This window comes from Passer montanus, unplaced genomic scaffold, assembly GCF_014805655.1.
Source record: "Passer montanus isolate IOZ18808 unplaced genomic scaffold, ASM1480565v1 scaffold46, whole genome shotgun sequence".
In the NCBI taxonomy this organism is placed as follows: Eukaryota; Metazoa; Chordata; class Aves; order Passeriformes; family Passeridae; genus Passer; species Passer montanus.
Genome location: NW_024369485.1, coordinates 6323175 through 6344088, shown reverse-complemented (window position 1 = coordinate 6344088; position 20914 = coordinate 6323175). Strand labels below are relative to the sequence as shown.

Here is a 20914-nt window from a genome sequence, read left to right as displayed (position 1 = left end):
GAATGAAAGTGGATTTGAGAAATTTATTTGGATTAACATGATCTGCTTTTTAGCGAAAAGATTTGGAATCCTCAACAAGGAGCTTAGCCACGATTAACTCATTTAAACACTTTCACAGCTAAATGTGGACCCAATGCCCCAAGCAGTAGGAGATTTACCCGTTGGGGTTAAGCTAAACCTCATCTGGTGGATCTCTTACCCTTCTCCTCCACGTCTGCTTATTCTGCAGGCATCTCCTCATGGTATCACCTCTATCCTTGCTTTCATTGTAAGGGGCTGGAGAAACCAAGACATGGGAATTTCTCCCCATTCTTTCCCATCTGGCTGTGGTTTCTTCCCCTCATTGTCTGGAGGCAAAAGAGATTATCTGAGTCACACTTGATTTGCTGGGTCACTGGAGAATCCCAGCCATGGAGAGGCACCAAAAGCTGCTGATGTGCAGCCCTGCCAAGGGAACAGGGTCTGGGTTCACTTCTCTCTTTGGAGATTACCCAGCAATAGGAATTAGTGCTTGAACTATACCTGAGCATCCACAGCAGTTCTTCTGCACCTGTCTGGAGCTCATTCTCTGTCTTAATGGACTACCTGAAATGAGGACAAGGGCCTCAAAAGTGCCACTCAGCCATGCACACTCCTGGATTATTGGCACCCAATTGTCACGGGTCAGACCTGGGCCAGTCTCAGGACTCGAGGCACAGAACAGGGACCAATGGTTGATTTGAATGCAGCCATCCTGGATTGGGGATTAGAAGGATTAATACAAGATTAAATGACACAAATTGGCCTCAGCCAAAAGCAGCTCCTCCCCCAATTTATTTGCTGCTGTGGGTGGAGCTGCTAAAGGCAACCGAGGATACCAGAGTATCCTTGGGAAGTCCGGGCAGGGAGATTCCCCTCCCTGTCCCACACCTGAGAGGATCTGCCTGTAAAACTCCTTTTACTCCATCAGTTGCAGTCCATGTCTGTTGTCTAGGGGTGAGGAAGAAGTCTTTCTCACAGGTACCTCTGGAAAACTTAACACTGAGAGCTGAGGAGTCCTCCAAAGGTGAAATATTTTCTGCCCATTAGATAAAATGAGATATTAAATTCCAGTGCCAGAGCTCATCAGAAATAATCTTTCTTCCCATAACTTTTTTCTTTTTTAATAAAGTACTATGATTTTTTTTTAATCTCCACAGGAATGTTCTAGGGTTTTGTTTTGTCTTGTTTAGTTTCTTTCCCAAAGGAGGGGGAAGATCTGTTTTCAGGACTAAAAGCACCTGGAAATAAAATGCATGATTTATAAAAGACCTTAAAAAAATTATGCTTAGGCTCTTTGCATTTCTTGAGGCTTACTGGTGAACACTGGCATTTTGTGTCCAGACGCAACCTATTACAAGGCAGATGTCTAACCTTAAACTGCTTCTCAGCAGACATGCAAGCTGTGCTTTCTCATACAGACAGTTTTGCCTTAATTTTTTTTTTTTGCTTTACTGCTTTTTTTTTAACTTTCATTCATTGTTTTTAAATATTAAAAAAAATAGAAAATTTAAAAAATAAAAACACAACAAACCATTTCTAAAAACAAAGTCATAAAAGATGAACTAAAACAAAGTGATGTGAAGAAAACATAGCCTGAGCCTCTCTGGCAGGATTAAGCTGCCTTCAGCACTAAATGGCAAAGCCTTGATCCAAAAGCCCAGGCAATACAAGATATGGAGAAACTCAAATCTAATTATAAATGTAGCTTAATTTAGTCAGAATTAATTATGTCACTTATGTAGAAACTCCATGATGTTACACCAGCCTGTGATTCAGTGCAACATCTACAAAGTTTTTCTCTCTTTTATTTGCTAAAATATTAATGCAAATGCAACATTTGCCAAAGGCATTGGATTCAGGATCCTCTGGGGTAACACGCTACAAAATGTGAGGTAATGGGGGCAAGAGCTGCTGGGAGAAGTAGGTTCCTAACTCTGCTCATCCTCAGAATATCCTGGGGTTCTCTCTGAACCACCTCCATCCAAAGTTCTCCAGAGCCTCAGGTTTCTCTCACTGACCCTAAACACAAGTGCTGAGACACTGCATTGGCCTCTTGGACCAGGAACAAACCAGACACTGAAGTCTCAAGGGCTTGGTGGTGCCCAGGAAAGTCCTCAGAGAATAATTAATCTGTTCTGCCCTGGATACCCACCTCAGACTGAGCTGAATCACCTTTCAGAGGTTCTGTTACACTTGGACAGAATATCTAAGGACCACACAGTGTCTCTTGTTCTCCCAAAATACGCACGTGTGACCACCCATGTCCAGTCCATGGAGCAAGATCAGAGGATGCCACAGGACAAGGACCACAGCAATCAACTTCTCCTGACTCTGAGTCTTTGCAAGATGGTGCCAGGCATCATATGGCAGCAGACATGAGTCAGACAATGAGGCAGTCCCCAAAGTATGGAGTCCTGGAGCAGGTAAGCAATAAGGAGGTGACCTGCAGATGGATACCTTGTTAGAGACCTAGATACCTGCTCAGGGCTGGGAATTCACCTAGGTTTTATGTTATCTGAGAGCTGGGCATTGCAATGCCTGAAACACATTATGGCTATATCTTCTATACCCTTCACAAGAGGGGAGTGGTAAAAACAATGAAAAACTTTCCAACACACTGCTACAAGCCAAAGCTCAATCTGACTGAACAGTTACAGACTGAGAGTAACTCCCTGGTAAAGTATTTTTCCTGCACCAGCTCAATTTCAAGATTATTTTTCAGAGCACTTCACTTTTTTCAGGCTAAATAAAAGCACTGATCACTTTAAGTAGTGCCCACAGCTCCTCAGTTCTGTTTTTACACTTTGTTTTTAAAAGATTTTTTTCCCCTTTAAACTCAAGATGAGCATTATAAATTGCTTGCTACACACAGGGAAATGCCACTAAGTTGTGTACATGGCTCTGGCTTTGGAAAAGTTGGAAGAGAGAAAACTCAGGAAAACATCCTATTTAATGATGGCCTTTCCAAGTTTTTCTGCTTTTGATTAACACCGGAGAGCTGACACTGCTTAGCTCAAATCAGCAGAGATCTGAGAAGGGTCCAAAGCTTCTTTTTGTTAATTTGTCAGAGTGGATTAATTTTTCAGCAGCCCACTACTTGAATGCAGCCTGCCCAGCTTCAGGCTTCATTGTGAGAAGCCAGTGATGCTGAGCTGAGAGCAGTCGTGGGCAGGCAGACAGAGCCCAGATGTGGCACGGAGCTGCAGGAACCTCTTGAGGACATCTGGAGATCAGCTTGCTGCTCATGAGTAAGATTCAAAGGATGTATCTCAGACAGAGCTTACTTACTTCCACAACCAAGCAACATTTCCCAAACTGATCAGTGCCAGAATCACCACTGTTGGTTCTTGGAAATTATCTGCCCTTACCTCGCAGCCCAAATGGGACACCCAAAAAGACAATATACAGCACAAATGTTAATCAAGCACTGGATACCAGCCCTCAAATATTTCACTAAATAGTCTCCTGTTCAGCACTGACTCTCACTTAACACCAGTAAGAACTTGTAATGAGGATCAGGACCTGCAGACAACTGAGGAGAAGCTTGGTCAAATTCAGACTTTTCATCACTGGGGTAGTGAAGGACAGAGGTGTCAAAACAAATGGTTGCAAAGAGCAGGTCTAAGACTTTTTCAGGCAGACACGTACTGTCTCACCCCAGGCTCTGAATTAACCATCTCTGTCCCACAGTGCAAAACTGCAGCACAAAAGCATCAAGCTGCTGTCTCTGTGTGACTTTTTATCTGTAGGACAGCACAGAAGAAACAATCTCAACATAGCACAGAGCCCAGATAAAAGGCATGGGAAGATGTGCTTGTTTGTCCAACACTTTTTTCCCAGCTAGACAAAGGTTGCTGTGGCAGAGACACTGTCCCCAGTCCATGCACATCTAACACCACAGGGTGTTAGAATTCTGTGTCCCTGCTTCCTGCCCCATCTGCAAAGCCACAGGTGAGTCTACACATAATTCTGTATACGAGGTAAATGAGAAAACTAGGTCTGATCCAGACATAAAGGTGAGTTCCTTTTCAGCAAAACCAGAACATTGTACTTCTCACTCCTGCAGATTCAGTAATTGCAGTGGAGGTTTTACTGATTTCATTGATGCAATTATTGACCATTTTCTCTTGTTCAACCTAAACCAACATAACTCTACTGAAGCAGTGCTCAGATGTGGCACTTATGGACATGGTTTAGTGGTGGAATTGACAGTGCTGGGCTAATGGCCAGGCTTAATGATCTTAGACATTTTTCCAACATTAATGATCTTATTATTCTCTTGCATCCTGTAACAGATCAGTGTAGAAGCTCCTCTATAGTTCATTTGCTTTTAATTAATGGATTAATAGCACAGAACCTTCTTAACCTCTTATGTATACATTCACAAAACAGATGAAACATCAATCCCTAAAAATAATGTGATGGGAAAAAGCAGCATGAAGTGGAATTCATGTTCCACTTGAAGTGCAATTCATGTTCCTTTGCCATCTGTTCTCCTAGTTGCTCTCTATTCAAAAGGATCTGCAGCACAATCATCTGCTTTACCTGAATAAAGAAATGCTTGCATAAATCAACACGGATGTTGATCAACATGGATGTTGGGTGGGTTTAGTCTGAAATTCATGAGCAAACCACAATGACAATTGAATGAAAAATAACAAAGGAATAATTGGCAAGGCTGCAATATTAAACATGATGGAACAGCTTGCAGAGATTGCAGAGACCAGCGCTGAAGCCCTGATTTCAACCTTTTTTTTTTTTTTTTAATGCAGGGGTACATTCTCAAATGCTGCAGATTCATGTGGCAAAAAATAGCTCCTTACAAACCTCAGCAGCCTTTGAGAGGAGAGTTTTTGCTGCTGCCCCAAGGGATGCTGAGGTACAGAGTCCTGTTCCACCAGAACTCCCCATCCCAAACTGCTGCTCTTGACTTTTGGTAACAAACTCTTAACTTGTTAAATTTTGCACCCTTACAGTGCTGAATGCAAAATCCTTAACCACAATCATGCAGAAAAGCAAAAAATCTTACAAATTATTTGAGGCAAACCCCCAAAAAGTAAAATTGAGTTGTTATTATTGTGGCTGAATACACAGTGGCCATTTTTTAGAGGAGTGGCTGACCATCAGGCATTGCTCAGTTTTGTGTGTTTCTTTGTACATATGTGTACATGTGCATGCATTTTCATGTGCTTCTTGTTCTCCAACTGAAGTTTTCCTTTCTGTATGGGATAAGAGTTCTCCCTGCAAGAGAAATCAGGAGTGATCTCAAAAATGTTTCTAAATTCTGTGAGTGAAATGTGAGAATGAACAGTTATAGAAAACACTGAGTTGTGCTCTTCAGAATGCTACAAATTCAATATTAATAAAACACCTCATCTCACTCCAAAAAGGAAGAGCAACAGCAAAGGTTGGCTTCTGTCTGAGGTACTGAGCCTTTCAGTGCTGCAGAGATTCATATGCACGAAGGCAGAAGGAGTAACATCTACAATCAAGGTGAGGACTTTAGAGATAAAAGACACCAAAAACGTTGCTAATTCTCAGATCTTTCTAACATGAGTCACAAAATAATTTGTAGGCTCAAAAATCGCAGGCACTCGTTATTTTCGGGGCATGGTGAGCTGCTGCACCATTCACTGTGTCATGTTTATAAAATATCTGTGCCCAATGACTGCTCTAAATACACACCACCATTAAGTAGTTTTGCCTGTGCTTCTATGAGGCAGTGAAGGACAATGTGCCCTTTGAAACATAATGAATTCACTGATAGAAGGTCAGCAAGGAAATTATGGCCAAGTTATGAATAAACCAAAGATAAAATAGGACACTAGAACCACATGACATGGAATTAAAGTTGAAAGATTAAAAAATTCACAACCAAGGCAATCTTGTATTTAGAAGTTTGCAATTATAAATCACGTTGCAAAGGTCCCTCTCTCAGAGGAGAGAGTTGGTTTTGAGATAAATGGCTCTAAAGCAATATTCAGAGTCCTGCACTGAACTAATCAGTGCAAGTCTCTTCCCTGGACCTTGAGACCATCAATATTTCATACATTCAAATGGAAGTTCTACCAGCTTTTATAAGTGTTTTGCCCTAAGTAGTTTTATTTTACACAAGAATGCACTCGTGCTTCTGTTATTTCCATAGGATCAGCAATAAATTCAGAACCTGGCTTAGAAATCAAAAATATCATTCTTCCACAACATCAGTACATTTAGGAAATATCTCACAATCATCACAAAGAGAATTTGGTTAGAGTCGTCCTGAAATATCTGAAGATTTCTTCAGCTCTGAGCAGTAGATAGTGTTTTTCCACCCAAGCATACTTAGGAAAAACCTCTGCTTGATGAAACATATTAAGGCTGGGTTGCCATGACCTAAACAGGACCTGTCCTAAGCTTTATGGTTGCTCCACTCCAGAGACTTCAATCTATGTGTCTCATTACTCTCTGGTATTTAGACATTCCTTAGCTTGGACATCTAAAGGAGTGTTGTGAAACCAGAGAGATCTGACTCTGGGCCTTTGTTTCCATCAGTGGACCAGACCAAGAGAGAGCTCCAACAGCCCAGACCCACCTTCCGCAGGCAAGTGTCCCAACCCCTGTGTCATTTTGAATGAGCACAATGCCTGCACAGTCAACACACTCAGTGCAGCATCTCACAGGGCATTTGGATGCAGAGAAGTTCTTCAGTTATTCACAGTGATAAATCGTAAATATCCAATACTGGCCATTGCTATACACTCAAGAGAGATGTAAGAACCTCTGAAGTAAGGAATCATAAATAGGAGAATCATAAATAGGAGATTCAAAATGCACTGATCCTTTCCCACACTAAAATTACCTGGTGTTTGTTATCCCCCTGCACACCTGAATTCCTTTTCTCTGTTCTCTTTATATTTGTCTTGTCTGCTGAACTTGATGGTCAGTCTCTCTGGGTGGTGGCCAGGCACTAGACACAATACCAGTTCATGATGCCATGCCCAAACAAAGCTGCAGAGATGGGGTTTTTCCCTGCTTTCCCCCCAGCTCTGAGATGGGCTAAACAACACCCTGCTGTCCTTCCAGGCACATTGGAAATGTTCTGTTTGCAAAGCACCTCAACACTCCCATGACCTGAGAAGAGGAGGAAGGAGTGATTGCAGCTATGATAGGCTTTGACAGGGTGTTGGCACTCAAATCCAGAAAATGAAGCCTGAAGGAGCAGTATCTGCTCAGAGACACCTCCTTGTTACCCCAGCAGTATGGAACCAGAGCATGTAACCCTGTTATCATGGTATCCTTCCCTGGGGGACTCAGAGGTGCTGTCAACCCTCATCCTGGTTTTGTTTTGAATGCCTGAGCTTGGGGGGCAGGACAGCTCCTCACTAACAATATTCCTCTGCCACACTATTGTCTCCATGAGCAAGGATGGCTGGAGAAGCTCCATCTCTGAGGGCTGGCAGAGTGCTCCATGCACACCAGCCTCCCCCGTCCTGCCAGTCTCTCACAGCCCCAAAACATGCTTTGGACACAAGATGTCATTTCTCCTCTCTGAGCTCAGTGACTGATGGCTACAAACTCCAGCAAGCAGTGATGGACCCTGGTCCTACCAAGGGCCTCCAGTGAGTTTGTCAGCATGATGCCAGGGAAGTGAACTCAGGATTTCTGCTTCTCAACTCTTAAATAAAAGGAAAATCTCCTGTGACAACTTTCATAACAAGCCAGTTTCAATTAATTGGGACAGCTACTGCTCAGGGACAGAAGTCTCACCCGATGGGCAGAGCCATCACTTGAAGAGGGTATTGATAGCTCAGAGTGTTGATAGCTCAGGGTATTGACAGCTCAAGTCATTGATAGCTCAGGGTATTGATAACTCAGGGTATTAATAGCTCAGGGTATCAATAGCTCAGGTCATTGATAGCTCAGGGTATTGACAGCTCAAGTCATTGATATCTCAGGGTATTGATAACTCAGGATACTGATAGCTCAGGTCATTGATAGCTCAGAGTGCTGATAGCTCAGGGTATTGATAACTCAGGGTATTGATAGCTCAGGGCATTGATAGCTCAGGGTATTGATAGCTCAGGGTATCAATAGCTCAGATCATTGATAGCTCAGGGTATTGATTACTCAGGGTACTGGTAGCCCTCTGCTATTTCTGGGTTGCTCTATCACCATCATGTGGGCCAGAGCACACCCTGCATTTAGCCCATGGAAGACACTCAGTGTCACTCATTATACATTTAGCAGGAGCTGTTAATAGACCATTTAATACCCCTTTCATATCTCTTACATCAAGACCTTCTCTGAATTTCTACCTGATACAGAGGAAGAATGTAATTCAGAAACCTCCTACACTAATTAAAAATTTCAAATAGAAACCATCACATGTTAATTTCTTCTAATCCCCAATTTTTGCTGTTATTCAAAAAGTCTGGTTTTATGTGCAGCCTGACTTTAGCTTCAGCTCTAGTGTGTGGGATTAGCTAAGTAGTTTCTAGTAAAATATTTACTTTCCTACCAAAAAAAAAAAAAATGGTTAGTTGTGATTTAGTTTTGGTTTTATGTGCAGCCGGACTTTAGCTTCAGCTCTAGTGTGTGGGATTAGTTAAGTAGTTTCCAGCAAAACATTTACTTTCCTACCGGAAAAAAAAGGGTTAGTTGTGATTTAGTTGTGATGAGGTTTCTCAATTCATCCCTTCATCCCTGTTAGGCAGTTTTTAATTGAAATATTTAAGATTACAAGTCAAAAACTATGGGGGTTTTCCTGTCACTATAATGAACTAGAAATGGCCCAAATCAAAATGGCACATTCAGAAACCATTTAGTCCTTCATCCTTTCACTGGAGGAAATCTGTGTGGGTGTATTAGACATAAACACTGACTGCTCTCACTGCTGCTTTTGCTTTTCAATGGCAATTTACAGTAAGGAAGTAAATATAATTAGTTCACATGCACATGGCATCTTTCCATCCTGGAAAACTGAGCATGTTTCATTGCCAGTGTAGAAATAAGCCTGTGGTAAATCACATTCCACTGGCTGGCCATACAGCTCCACCATACCAAGAAGAAATGAGATTTTTCTTTTCTGGATGGTAGAGCTGACTTATTCCTCACCAGAAAAAGTTTTCACTGATGAAAGTGGCTCATGTTCTGAACTGAGCATGTTTCATTGCCAGTGTAGAAATAAGCCTGTGGTAAATCACATTCCACTGGCTGGCCATACAGCTCCACCATACCAAGAAGAAATGAGATTTTTCTTTTCTGGATGGTAGAGACTACTTATTCCTCACCAGAAAAAAGTTTTCATTTATGAAAGTGACTCATGTTCTAGAAACAAAGCTTTTGAGGCTTGAGCTTTCATCCAAAAGTAATGAGTAACCTAGTGGAAACTGTGCCATGGCCTGTGTCACCAGGCAAAGAAGTCTCCAGAAGGAGGGCTTTAGCTGGGAGGGGTTTGGAATGCCTGGATTTTGGGGAGAGGACCTGGGAAGCAGGGTGCTTAGAGGCAACAAGTTCTCTGTTTCTCAGACCTCTCCTCCCCTCCCCTCTCCTCTCCTCTGAGCCAGAGTCCATTCCCTGCTGGCCCCAGCCCTCAGGAAGGGATCTGGGGAGAGGCTCCTCCTCACCAGCCCCATTCCTGCTTGTGCTGCTGGTGTTTGTCCTCCCCTGGTGCACAAGGGACCAGAATCTCTAGGACTGCAGCCCTGACCACAGACCCAGGCACAAGAGCCTGCTGAGATGCTGATGTCCTACAGGAAGGATCAGGGGAGTCTCAGAAGCACTCCAAGATTGTGGGTGGCAGCTTTCAGGGTCTTGTCAGACAGCATTAAAGCTTCCCTGGCAGGAAAAGCATCCTTGTGGCATTCACATTTTCTGAAAAATCCCTTCACCCAGGGTTTTTCTCCTGGGAAGCTGAGACGCCTCCAAGAAAAAGGAAAACAATATTATCTCATTTGCTTCTCCTGTGTTTTACTCATGTGGAATGTGTTTGGAGATTGTTTATCCACAGGTGATTGTTTCATTGGCTTCTGCTGTGAGTTGTTTTCACTCTTTGGTCAACCAGTGCCAGGCTGTGTCGAGACTCTGGAAAGAGTAATGAGTTTTCATTATTTTTTTTTTTTTAGCATTCTGTGAGTATCCTTTCTGTATTCTTTAGTATAGTTTAGTGTAGTATTCTTTAATATAATTTAGTATCATAAAATAATAAATTAGCCTTCTGAGAACCTGGAGTCAGATTCATCATTCCTTCCTGCCACAAGGGTCCCTGCAAATACAATACATCCTCTGGAGCTGCTGTTTGGGGAAATGTATTGTCTTCAAGGCACTATCAGTTGCAATTACTTTTTCTGCTTTTTCAGTTAGTTCTCAGAAGAAAACTTGTCATTGCCAGACCACTTCCAGTTCCAGGGGAAAAATCCTGCATTGGTTTGGATGCAAATTCACCCAATTTGACTCACATTGGTTTTCTTGATCCCTCTTGAACTTTTTCTCTTAAATTGTCCTTTTAAAAGATGCCAGGAATGCACAGATATATTACTGGTGCTGTAATCACTTTGGGAGCTGGGACACCCAGGAGAACTGTGGCCTGAAACAGCAACACTCAGAGGGGTCCAGTTGGGTCTGTTACTTCAGAGCAGCCAGCAAAGAAAGAAATTAATACAAAGAACAGTTCTGAAAAACCATCAAATGCCTCTGAACTCTGCTGATCATGGGTGGTCTAGAGGCTTCAAAAATGCAGGAGGAAAAAGAACTACTTCTGTCCCTTCTAAACAATCCATTCATTTAAAAAGTCCCCTTACACCAGAAATGAGGAGAGGACCATTCCTCATAAAAACGAATTTCAAAGACTTTTACAAGAAATGGAATGCACAAATTACTGCCTTTTCAAAAGCCAAAGGATGTTTTTCCAGCATGGCACCACATTCCCAGAAAGTGCCATGGGGAGTTTTGGTTTCACTCATGATACAGAGTAACTTCAGACTCCAAACACCACCAGAAAATAAACACACCAAGGGAATGCTCTGGCAGAAACTGCAAAGAAAGATACCTTTTCATTTAGATGTCCCATTTCAGGGCTTTTAAATGGCAATTTCCATCACATCCTTATAGCTTATATTTCTTCATGAAGTCATAATGAAAAGGGAAAGGTGTTTTCTTACAGCTCAAAGAAAGAAACTTGACTTTTTCCCCCATCTGCTGTCACTCTTTGTCCTCAGAAAGTTTTTGCTCCAGAAACATCAACTTATTATGAAGGAGAAGTGATTGAAGCTCTCAGGAGGTGCCAAAGGGGCAATGATTGCATTTGGCAAAGGACACAAAGCCTTGGCAGAAACAGGTTCCCCCAAGACTGCATTTCCCTGCTCAAGCTCTGAGGATTTCCTCTCCTCCTCAGCCACCCAGCTTTTCTCAGACAATGTCCTTTGACAGAAAAACTATCCCAATCCAGGTTTTCAATTTTTTTCCCTTCCACCACCCCTGCCCCCAATCCACATATTTTTCAACAGAAAAGTGGCAGATGAACTATTGAAAGCCAAGGTCCATCCCAGTGGCATAATTCAATGTTTTCTCAGCAGCTGACAAAAAACAGGTAGCACAGGACCCCAGCCACCCAGGAAAAGTAAAAGACAAAAAATCAGTCACAGGAATGTGGTCTGCCACATCTGGCCATAGCTGGGTAATTGAGGGGTAAAATGGGAGGAGGGCTCTAAGAGGTTGCTGAGCAAAGGAGTAACATGGGAGGGACTAGGACATGTAAAATTAAAAATGCTTCATAAGAATGGTGGATTGGGCACTAGGACAGTAGCATACCCCTTACCACTGATTAGAAGTTCCTCTAGTAGTACAGTTGATAAGAAAAGGTCACATACTCTTCGGAGAACTCTCTTTTAAAATTAATGCCTTTAAATCAAAAAGAATAAAAATCCCCACAGGAATATTTTTCCAAGCACTTTATTTTGATTCTATTATTCTAGAATGAAATAAAACACACTTGGATTTGCTTAGACTTTGTAATTAATGCCTTTAAATCAAAAAGAATAAAAATCCACACAGAAATATTTTTCCAAGCACTTTGTTTAGATTCTGTTATTCTAGAATGAAATAAAAAAAACACACTTGGATTTGCTTAGACTTTGGGAGGGATCCTGAGGCTTTAGTTTTACCAATTAATTTTTTCATTAGGGTAGAAGGGGAAGATACAAAGCAAGTGTAACAAAACATAAAATCAGGTGGTGAATTTCTGGAATTAAAAATGTATTCGTATTGGTGAAGGCTCTCAGCCTAGGAGGAGCAGCAGAGGTCACTTGGTCTGTTCAGCCTGGAGGAGACTGAGGTGAGATCTCACTGCAGCTACAACTTCCCAGTGAGGGGAAGAGGAGGGGCAGGCATCTCTGCTCCATGGTGACAGTGACAGGACCCAAGGGAATGGCCTGAAGTTGTGTCAGGGGATGTTTAGGGTGGACATTGGGAAAAGGTTCTTCACCCAGAGGGTGGCTGGGCACTGAACAGGCTCCCCAGGGCAGCGGTCACAGCACCAGCCTGACAGAGCTCAGTTTGGACAGTGCTCTCAAGCACAGGGTGTGACTTGTGGGGTGTCCTGTGCAGAGCCAGGAGTGGGACTTTGATGATCCTTCAGTCCCTTGTAACTCAAGATATTGATATCATTCTATGACTTTGGAATGTTTTCTGGATGATTCTGACAGGCCTGAGTGGTTTGGGAAGCAGCCACATAGTGCAAGTGCACAGGTGCAGTGTGGAGCCATCACTGACACAAACATATAGGTGAGCAACTTACCACCAGTCTACTCCCACCCCTCAAATTAGTGTCTTCTCCAGCAGACACGTCTCTTAGCACCAAAAATATCAGACTGCCCCTCATGTCCCTCAGGACCTGGTTCCAGAGGAGCAGGCCAGGAAACCTTGCCATTTTTGGCAGGTTGCAGTAGCAGTGGGGGTGTCATATTTGCCTGGCCATGCTCATGGTCCTGACCCCAGTGCCCCAGTACTGTGTCAACAGCCTTTGTCATCGAAGAGTTGCCCCTTTCCCCTGGCTCCTGGTGAACCCTCAGCACCAGGGAGCCTTGTTTGAGGGTTACAGGTGTGCTACATCAGCAGCAGGAGTCCCCTGTCCCTCACTCCCAACCATCCAGGGGTCTGATCAGAGGTTCAGTGTGGAGCACATTGGTGCAGCACCTCTCTCGTTCCAGGGACCTTCCTGAGCTCCCCACCAGTGATCAGACAGAGGGAAAAGAGAATCAGTGTTGGCATCCATTAAACCTGACTCTGGAGGTATTCTGTCCATATTTACAGGAACCTGAAGAAGGAATGTATCTTATCCCTCCCCTCAGCAAACACAGACCTCCCAAGGGAAATCATGGGCCAGTTGCACTCCAGTTTGTTTTGAGGACAAAGCCATCCATCCTTCTGGAGAGATCCACCTGGGGAACTGGCTGGCTCTCATGATATGAGCAAGTGTGCCCCTAGAGTACCTGTGGCACACACCCGTCCAAGCAGATTCCATGGTGATGACACACATCATTCCCAGTGACATCACCCCAGTGCCCCAGGCTCCCTGGTGCAATAATCCAAATGGTGACATTACATCACTGTCACTGGAATAGATCCATTCAGTGCCCAGCAACTGAAAACCTCCAAAGCAACTGATTTGCCAAATATTTGTTTAAATACTACTAAACCGCCACATCACTCAGAGCAAGAGAGTGCCTTCAGCTCAGAGGTGTAGGAAAGCAAACAATGGTGAGCTGCCCTGTGAGGAACCAAAACCTTTCCTGCCTTTTTAATTGATTGTGTTTAACTGAGAGTCCTTGAGACAACTGCAAAAATAGAGGAAATTGTGTGAAGGAGCAAGCTGCACCACTTCTAATGAGTGTACAAGCAAAGGCAAGCAACAATGGGAATTTTTTTTTTTGGGGTATCTAAGGACAGTAGAAATTCAGATCAGATTATTAAAACTTCACTGTGAAGAAACCTCCACGATGATTCTTAGCAAAAGGATTTCTGGGCCAGTCTTAGATGATTAATTGCTTGTGACACCTCCAGAAACTTGAGATGCTCCATGCAGCACAAGAGGAAATTCAGATTCCCTGCAGCACCACAGGCATATATCCTGGCAGTACCATGGCTCAGGGAGCTCATTTTATTTGTGTTGCCCCTGGGGTGCTGGCAAGGATGGCAGGCAAGGGGTTAAGTAGTGGCACTGTGGTTTCTGGAAAGGAAAGACATGCCTCATTAACCAGCTGGAATTCATCGAGGGTATGAACACCAGGGTGGACATGGGAAAGGCAGCAAACACCATATTACTGAGATTTTCAGGGTACATTGAACACAGGTCGACAAAGGAAGTCAGTGCCGATGGCCGGATGGTGGCAGGAGGGGAAAACAGCCCCGAGAAGGCAGGAGCCATGGGAAGAGAGCAGGAGAGCAGGGTGGGGGTCTGGCTGGAGCAACCTTCACTCTGCCACCTCTCCAAGCACAGCCATGGCTTCTGTAACCAGCCCCATCTGCCCCACCAGGCAGGAGGATGATGAACGTGCAGTCGAGGCTCTGAAAGCCTGACTCATCTCTTCCATGTGCTCATCTGCTCCCAGGAGTGCAACCCTCAGATTTCCAACCCGTCACACTCATTCACTAAGCAAACATGGTACAACTGCATGGCTCTCTTGTTACTAATCCAAGTATCCTGCAGTTGCAAGAGGTGTGGAAGTGTCCAGCACAGGCACTTCACTGTTCACTGCCTCAAGCCTTGGCTCCAGCAGATGGCACGTGGCAAATGCACCCCTTTAAATATAATGTCATGTTCATCCCTCTATGATCAGCTTCAAGTCCAGGATTGCTCTGTTATCCTGTTATAAAATTCTAAAGTTAAACTGAGGCACAAAAACCAGATCCACATTGAAAATGAATTCAGCATCTCTTCACCCAAAATGTAAATTAGGAATTTCATTCAGAAAACAGGAAAAAAATTATTTCAACTCCTTTATCTGTCCTGGGGAATTTGAAGAGTGTTATTCTGGAAATAATATTTCATTTTAATGTAAGAAATTAATTAAGCATGGAAATAGGAGATCAGAGCTATACATAACCTCCTACAAGAGGGATTCACAGTAGGCTTGTAGAAAAGCAATTGTTCCCTGCTCCCTGGCTCTGTATTTTAATATTCACATGACACATTGGGCACAACACAGAAGGTAGAAACCAGGGAAGTCCAAACCTCTGTATGCTTAAGATATTCTTTTTCAGGGTAAGAAATACAGATTTTACCCCACCTCCAGTGAATCCAGTCCTTCCATACTCCAGGTGACTGGTTTTGCTCCATTGCTAGAGATAAAGACAAACCATCAAACTCTTGCCCCATGAATTTTGACTGTGTTTTGTCCCTCAGACAAACTATTGAGCACTTCTGAGACAAATCAAGAAATATCTACCTTAATTAAAGATATTACGACTTAAAGTTTTTTTCCACAGCTCAAAGGATTGCAGTTTTTCTTTTTCTTTAGTCAAAGTTTTCTTAGAAATGCAAGTCCCTGAGACGAAATTGGAGCTAGAAAGTACATGAAGGTATTGCTCATGGAGTAAAAACAGTGAGACTACTTGTATTACATTTTTTTACCTAGGGCAAGGCTGTGATGGGCTTGTCTGCTCAACCCTGCTCCTTTTTATATCAAACTTCATCTGGAAGATTTACAGCAGCACTAGCAATGCTAAGGGAGGACTGTTCATCCATTTGCAACTCGAGTTTGGCTGTGATTTACATTTGAAGCAGATATTTTAATCCCACAGTTGCATATCAGGTATACTTAGATTTACCATAGTTGTTCTTTCCTCTGGTCAAACAAAAAGTCATTTGGGAAAATCATACACATAAATGCATTCATTTATAACATTTTTAAAACCAGTTTTGAAAGCTATGTTCCCAGGACAGAGCATTCTAAATCTGAAAAAATGCTGTCCTTGAATCACCAGGGTGGAGGAACTGTATCACTGTAGGGGAAAACACATGGCCAACAGAACTGACCCCACTGACCTCACCCTGTCTTTGCTCCTCAACACCCTCAGCAGAGTGTGTTCAACATTCCAGCTAAAGCACCTGGCAATGCATCAGGGCTTGGGACCTGCCTCCTGCTTTATTTCTACATATTAGATGCGAAAATTACATTCCATTCCAACACTGAGCCTTTCCATTCAAATCTTCACAGGACCAGACCCAGAATCACTCCGCAGTGCTCAGATTGCCTTCCCCGGTGAAGCCACCCCTCACCAGGCAGCCTGACCTCAGACAGTGGCAGTGCCACCAGCTGCAGGTACTCAGCTTTGCTCTCAGCCTGCAAGAGCCATGAGGAGTTTTGTGGGCACTCCCAACCAGCTTTCCTCATCAAGGGAAAAGCCCCAGTGATCCCAAAGAGTGCCAAGAAGCCCCCATGTGGCAGGGGTCTGTCCCACCATGCAGCTATTTGGCACAGCACAGCATCCCTTATAACAGCCTCAGTCATCTTGTGGGCAGGTCCACCCATTTCCATCTCTCCTTAAAGCCTGGGAAAAGCTCTGGGTAGTCAGAGTTTTTGATCTTTATTTTCCTTGCAAAGCCTGAAGATTCTGGAACTAATATTTCCCTGCCTAAATGACAGAGGAGCAGACCCCAAAGCCATGCAGGCTACAGCAGTGCCCTGAAGATGTGAGAAACACCAAGATCTTCAGATGAGGTGATGTGAACTGTGGCTTGGGGTGTGAAGAGGATGGAGATATCCCAGTGACAACTCCAGGGTACTACTGAAGAAGCACTAAAACATTGCATCTTTTCTTCCACACTTCTTTTTGTTTGTTTGTTTGTTTAGTTCATTCAGCATTTGCTTCTGGCCCAGGTATGATGTGAGCATGGGGCACAGACTCAAAGCATGATAAAATCACGTAATGAAATCATGTTGAGGTGACCCCTTGAGTAACCAACACATTGCTCAGCTCTCCTGCCCATGTGCACTACAGAAGTTGATAGATGGGCTGCAGCCAAAAAGAAAAGGTGCTGCCACTTCCCTGCATGCAGAAAACATCAACATTGATTGCTTGCAGAGGTGTGCGACTCTTCCAAAGATCTCCCTCAAGCAACACCTATGCCAAAAGTGAGGATGCAAATTCAATTGTATTGAAGCAAACCAGAGTTTATTTAGCATTTATTACCCATTTTGTTGTCAGACATGGCTTCTTCTGTGTTGGTTTTCCTCTGGTAAACACAGAATTTTTTTTAATTTTATTTTTTTAATAAAATATATAAAACATTGTGCATTGCTATCCATAGGAAAACTGTAGTTTAACAACAATAACAACAACAAAAAAAGAATAAGGCACATTCCTGTGCAGCATCTTCAAATATATATATATATATTTAAAACAAAAAGAAAACTTTTTTTCAACCTCTTTGAGGTTGTTAACTTCTCACTAGTGACTGACACATCTCTTATATTACCAGAATTTCACTGTTGGAGATGGGTTGGGTTGTGTTTGACCAGGGCCAGTAGGGAGAGCAGACTCAAAAAAATAATAGGATTTTATCCCTGAGGTGTCAGTAAAAAAACTAAATGTTCCCATTGAAAAGGAAGATGAAAAGACAGCCATAAATAACTGAACACACTATGGCAAACATCCAAGCACCGAGATGATTTCACGATGGAAGAATCCCCCTCCCTCCCATCCCCCAGTTCTTAACAAGTCCTATTTGCTGTTGGGTTTTAATTAGGTTAATCTCGTGGCTTCTGAAGTCACAAGACAATCGGTCAGGATGCACCTCCCCCAAATCATCTTTCCAGAGTTGTCATTTTGTTCACAATTCTCCCACAGTCCTCGGGAGAGGGAAACCAAAAAATCCTAAATGGAGATGTCCAGCCAAGAAAGGAGCATTTGCACCATGGTGTGCCCAGCGCCACATCCCACATGGGGGAGCTGCCATTGCCTCCTCCCTGCCTGCTACTTGGAAATGGAGTTGGCAATCACTTCGTTGAAACCAGAAAGTGTCTGGGAAGAGGGTTGATGCCAATATGTCAGGGAGAGAGAGATGGGGAATCATCACGGCTGTCCATCCGCACCGCTCCAGGTGGCACACCTGATGGAAAGGGGAGACGCCCGTGTTGTGCTGTCCCCTCACTCTCCTCTCCGAGGTGTGGGCAGCCCTGGGGAGCAGGGCAGGAGCGCTGGAGCCCTCATGGCTCAGTAGTAGCGGTTGAGGCTCCTGGTGCCGGGAATGTCGGGCTGGCCGTTCATCCAGATCTCGCGGATGATGCGCTCCCGCTCCTCCAGCCGCTGCGCCCGCTCCAGCTCCTCGGCCGAGGTGAACACGTTCATGTTCAAAGTCCTCTCGAACCTGCGGTGCCTGCGGGCAGACAGGTCCGACGTGGTGTCCGAGTCGTCGTCGCTGTCGCTGCTGTCGCTGTCGCTCTCCCGCTCCCGGGGAGGTTTTTTGGAGGAGGAGCGCTTGCAGTCCGTCCGGCAGGACACCCTGAGCACCAGGGCCAGCAGCGTCAGCACCAGTCCAATGCACACTCCGGACACGAAATACAGCGCAGCCCGCTCGGGGTTTTCTGCAGGGAGAAAGGAAATGATGGAGGAAAAGAACCCCTCAAAAACAGAACACACACAGCCCCTCCGTGCACGCACCACCACAGTTTCTGGAGGGGCTGAGTTTCCAGTCTTACTTCCATGCCCTCCTGCCTCCTCCCCGCAGGGCAATCAGGAATTTAAACCATGGATTTGCTGCCAGGGCATTTGTCCACATGCAGAATGAGTGTTTGCTACAGTTGTGTTTTGGAAGGGAAGGGAGCAGCCCACAGAATTAAATCTGATTCCCACGGGGCTGCTGCGCTGCCTGCATCTTGCTGTCGCATCCACTGCCTTCACACCAGGCATAAGGATGATTACAAAACTTTACGTGCCCTGTGCTCTGGCCCAGCTGAAATGGGAGGCTTGGCAGCATGGCAAAAATGCACATTATTTATTCATAGACTTCATTTGCTTATCTAAGGCAAGAGTGCTGGCTCCCTGCCCAGACCACCAAAATATCTACCTGTACTCCACAGGCAGAGCTGGAGTCAGTGCACCAACAGGATGAGTCCTGCACAGCCACATTTCTGAGGTGATATAGCAAGACTCTAAGGGATCCACAATGCCTTTCAAACTAGGTCATCTTGTTTATGTACCACCTCCTTTTTTTTTTCCTTTTTTTTTTTGGTTCATGGGACTACTTAGACATGTAATTATGATAAATGTTGTTACTGCCATTCCCCTGGGCTGAATCATCCTGGTTTATTGGTGCACTAAATGGGTAAAGGTGAACTGAGCAGAAGTGTCAAGGCCAGCTCTACTCTGCAGGGTCTGCTGGGTGTCTTGAGCTCAAGAATGGAGTCAGTTCCTCAGATGAGTTTTATTCCCTTGAACCCAGAGATGGATCCACAACACTTCTGCCAGATGAGACCCTGACATTTGGCCCCAAAAGATCTCTGTAGCTAACAGGCTTCACTTCCCTGCACAGTGCTTTTAGAAGTGCCCTTTCCAGCCAATCTCCTAAAGCACAGTTTGTCAAAGGTGAACTGGAAACTATTTGGAGATGCTCAAAACTCAACAGGGCAAGACCCTGCTCTAATTTCAAAGCTGGCTCTAAATTAGGAGTTAGCAATGTTCTGATCAGGAGATTGGACCTGGTGACCTGCAGAGGCCTCTTCCAACCGAAATTATTCTTTGACTCCGTGGTCAGAGCCCAAACACTGGCTTGTGCTGTTCTAAGCAGCATGTAGTTCAGTGCCTGGAGGTGCTCAGGGAGGAGCTACAGAGATGAAAGCCTTTGTGCTTTTCACTTCTCTCCCAAATGAGTCTCAAAGGTGACTGATGAGCCAAGGTGGAAGAAGATGTCAAGGTAGTCTGAAAATGGGCTAATAAATCATTAGACTGATCCAAGAGTGGTTGGTGTGGATGACATGGGGAAAAATCAGGCTGAAGATAGGACAAATAAAGATGAGGAAAGTGCAGCAGATAAGTCCAAAAAAAGAAAGAGGTGGACTGGCCTCCTGCAAACTCAGCTGTAATGCAAAGAACAAGCAGGAGACTGAACTGAATGTGCCAGTGGGCCCATGACAGGGAGGTAGAACTGATGGTCTTTATATGGTATGTAAGATATCTTCCAACCAAACATCTCTATGAAATGCTGCAGTATTGGAAGGTCAAGTGGGAGCAAAGCCACAGGCTTTAAACTAGGATATTTTGACAAAAGCGAGACAGCCCAATTCCAAAGGTAAAAGAGAAGATACCAGAGCAGGCAAGGAGAATGTGCCAATGGCCCCTGCAGCAGCCTGGCTGAGTGAAATCCTGCCTCCACTGGAGGCAATGGCTACTCTGAATGCAAGGGTTAGGACTCAAAACTGCAGCCTCCTTTGTGCAGTAGGAGGAAAAAGCAAAAGCTGCAGCTGGCCATCCAGTCCTATGTGAACAGTAAAGAAAAAAAAATAAAGGAAAAGCAGAGTCTCTACCTGATAACACTTTTACATCCATGTGCAATTTAACTGAGGTCAGCAATCACCCAGCTCATTTTGCAGGTAGCCCTAAGGGCTCTGGGTACACCTGGATCATGGGAGTGTGAGCAAAGGAGCAGAACTGGGGTGTTTGTACTGGAAGGCACTGGGTGCAGCCTGCCTTGGCTCTGCCTGGCTGAGAGGATGCCACAAACACTTCCCTGAGCACCACATCCTGCACACACATGGGTTTGATTTGGTTGCATTAGTTCCACTGCCTGCTCCTTTAGAGCAACTCATAAAAAAGCATAGATTGGAGCCTGAGACACAGACACATGTGGATTCTCTGCCCCCACTTTTGCCCTTGTCTTGCCTTTCCTTTCTCCTCCACACTCCTTTTCCCATGC

At 44.2% G+C, this 20914-nt stretch overlaps 1 protein-coding gene across 6 annotated transcripts in view; it reads right to left on the bottom strand.

The window, feature by feature from the left end:
• Nucleotides 1–17179: 17179 nt before the first annotated feature.
• Nucleotides 17180–20914, bottom strand: part of EVA1A (eva-1 homolog A, regulator of programmed cell death) — a 201337-nt gene continuing 197602 nt past the window's right edge. For all 6 annotated transcript variants that reach the window (XM_039721669.1, XM_039721670.1, XM_039721672.1 and 3 more), the window contains one exon: nucleotides 17180–18587. In XM_039721669.1, the coding sequence (XP_039577603.1) occupies nucleotides 18217–18587 (371 nt within the window). In that variant the 3' untranslated portion in view covers nucleotides 17180–18216. The remainder of the gene's footprint in view (nucleotides 18588–20914) is intronic.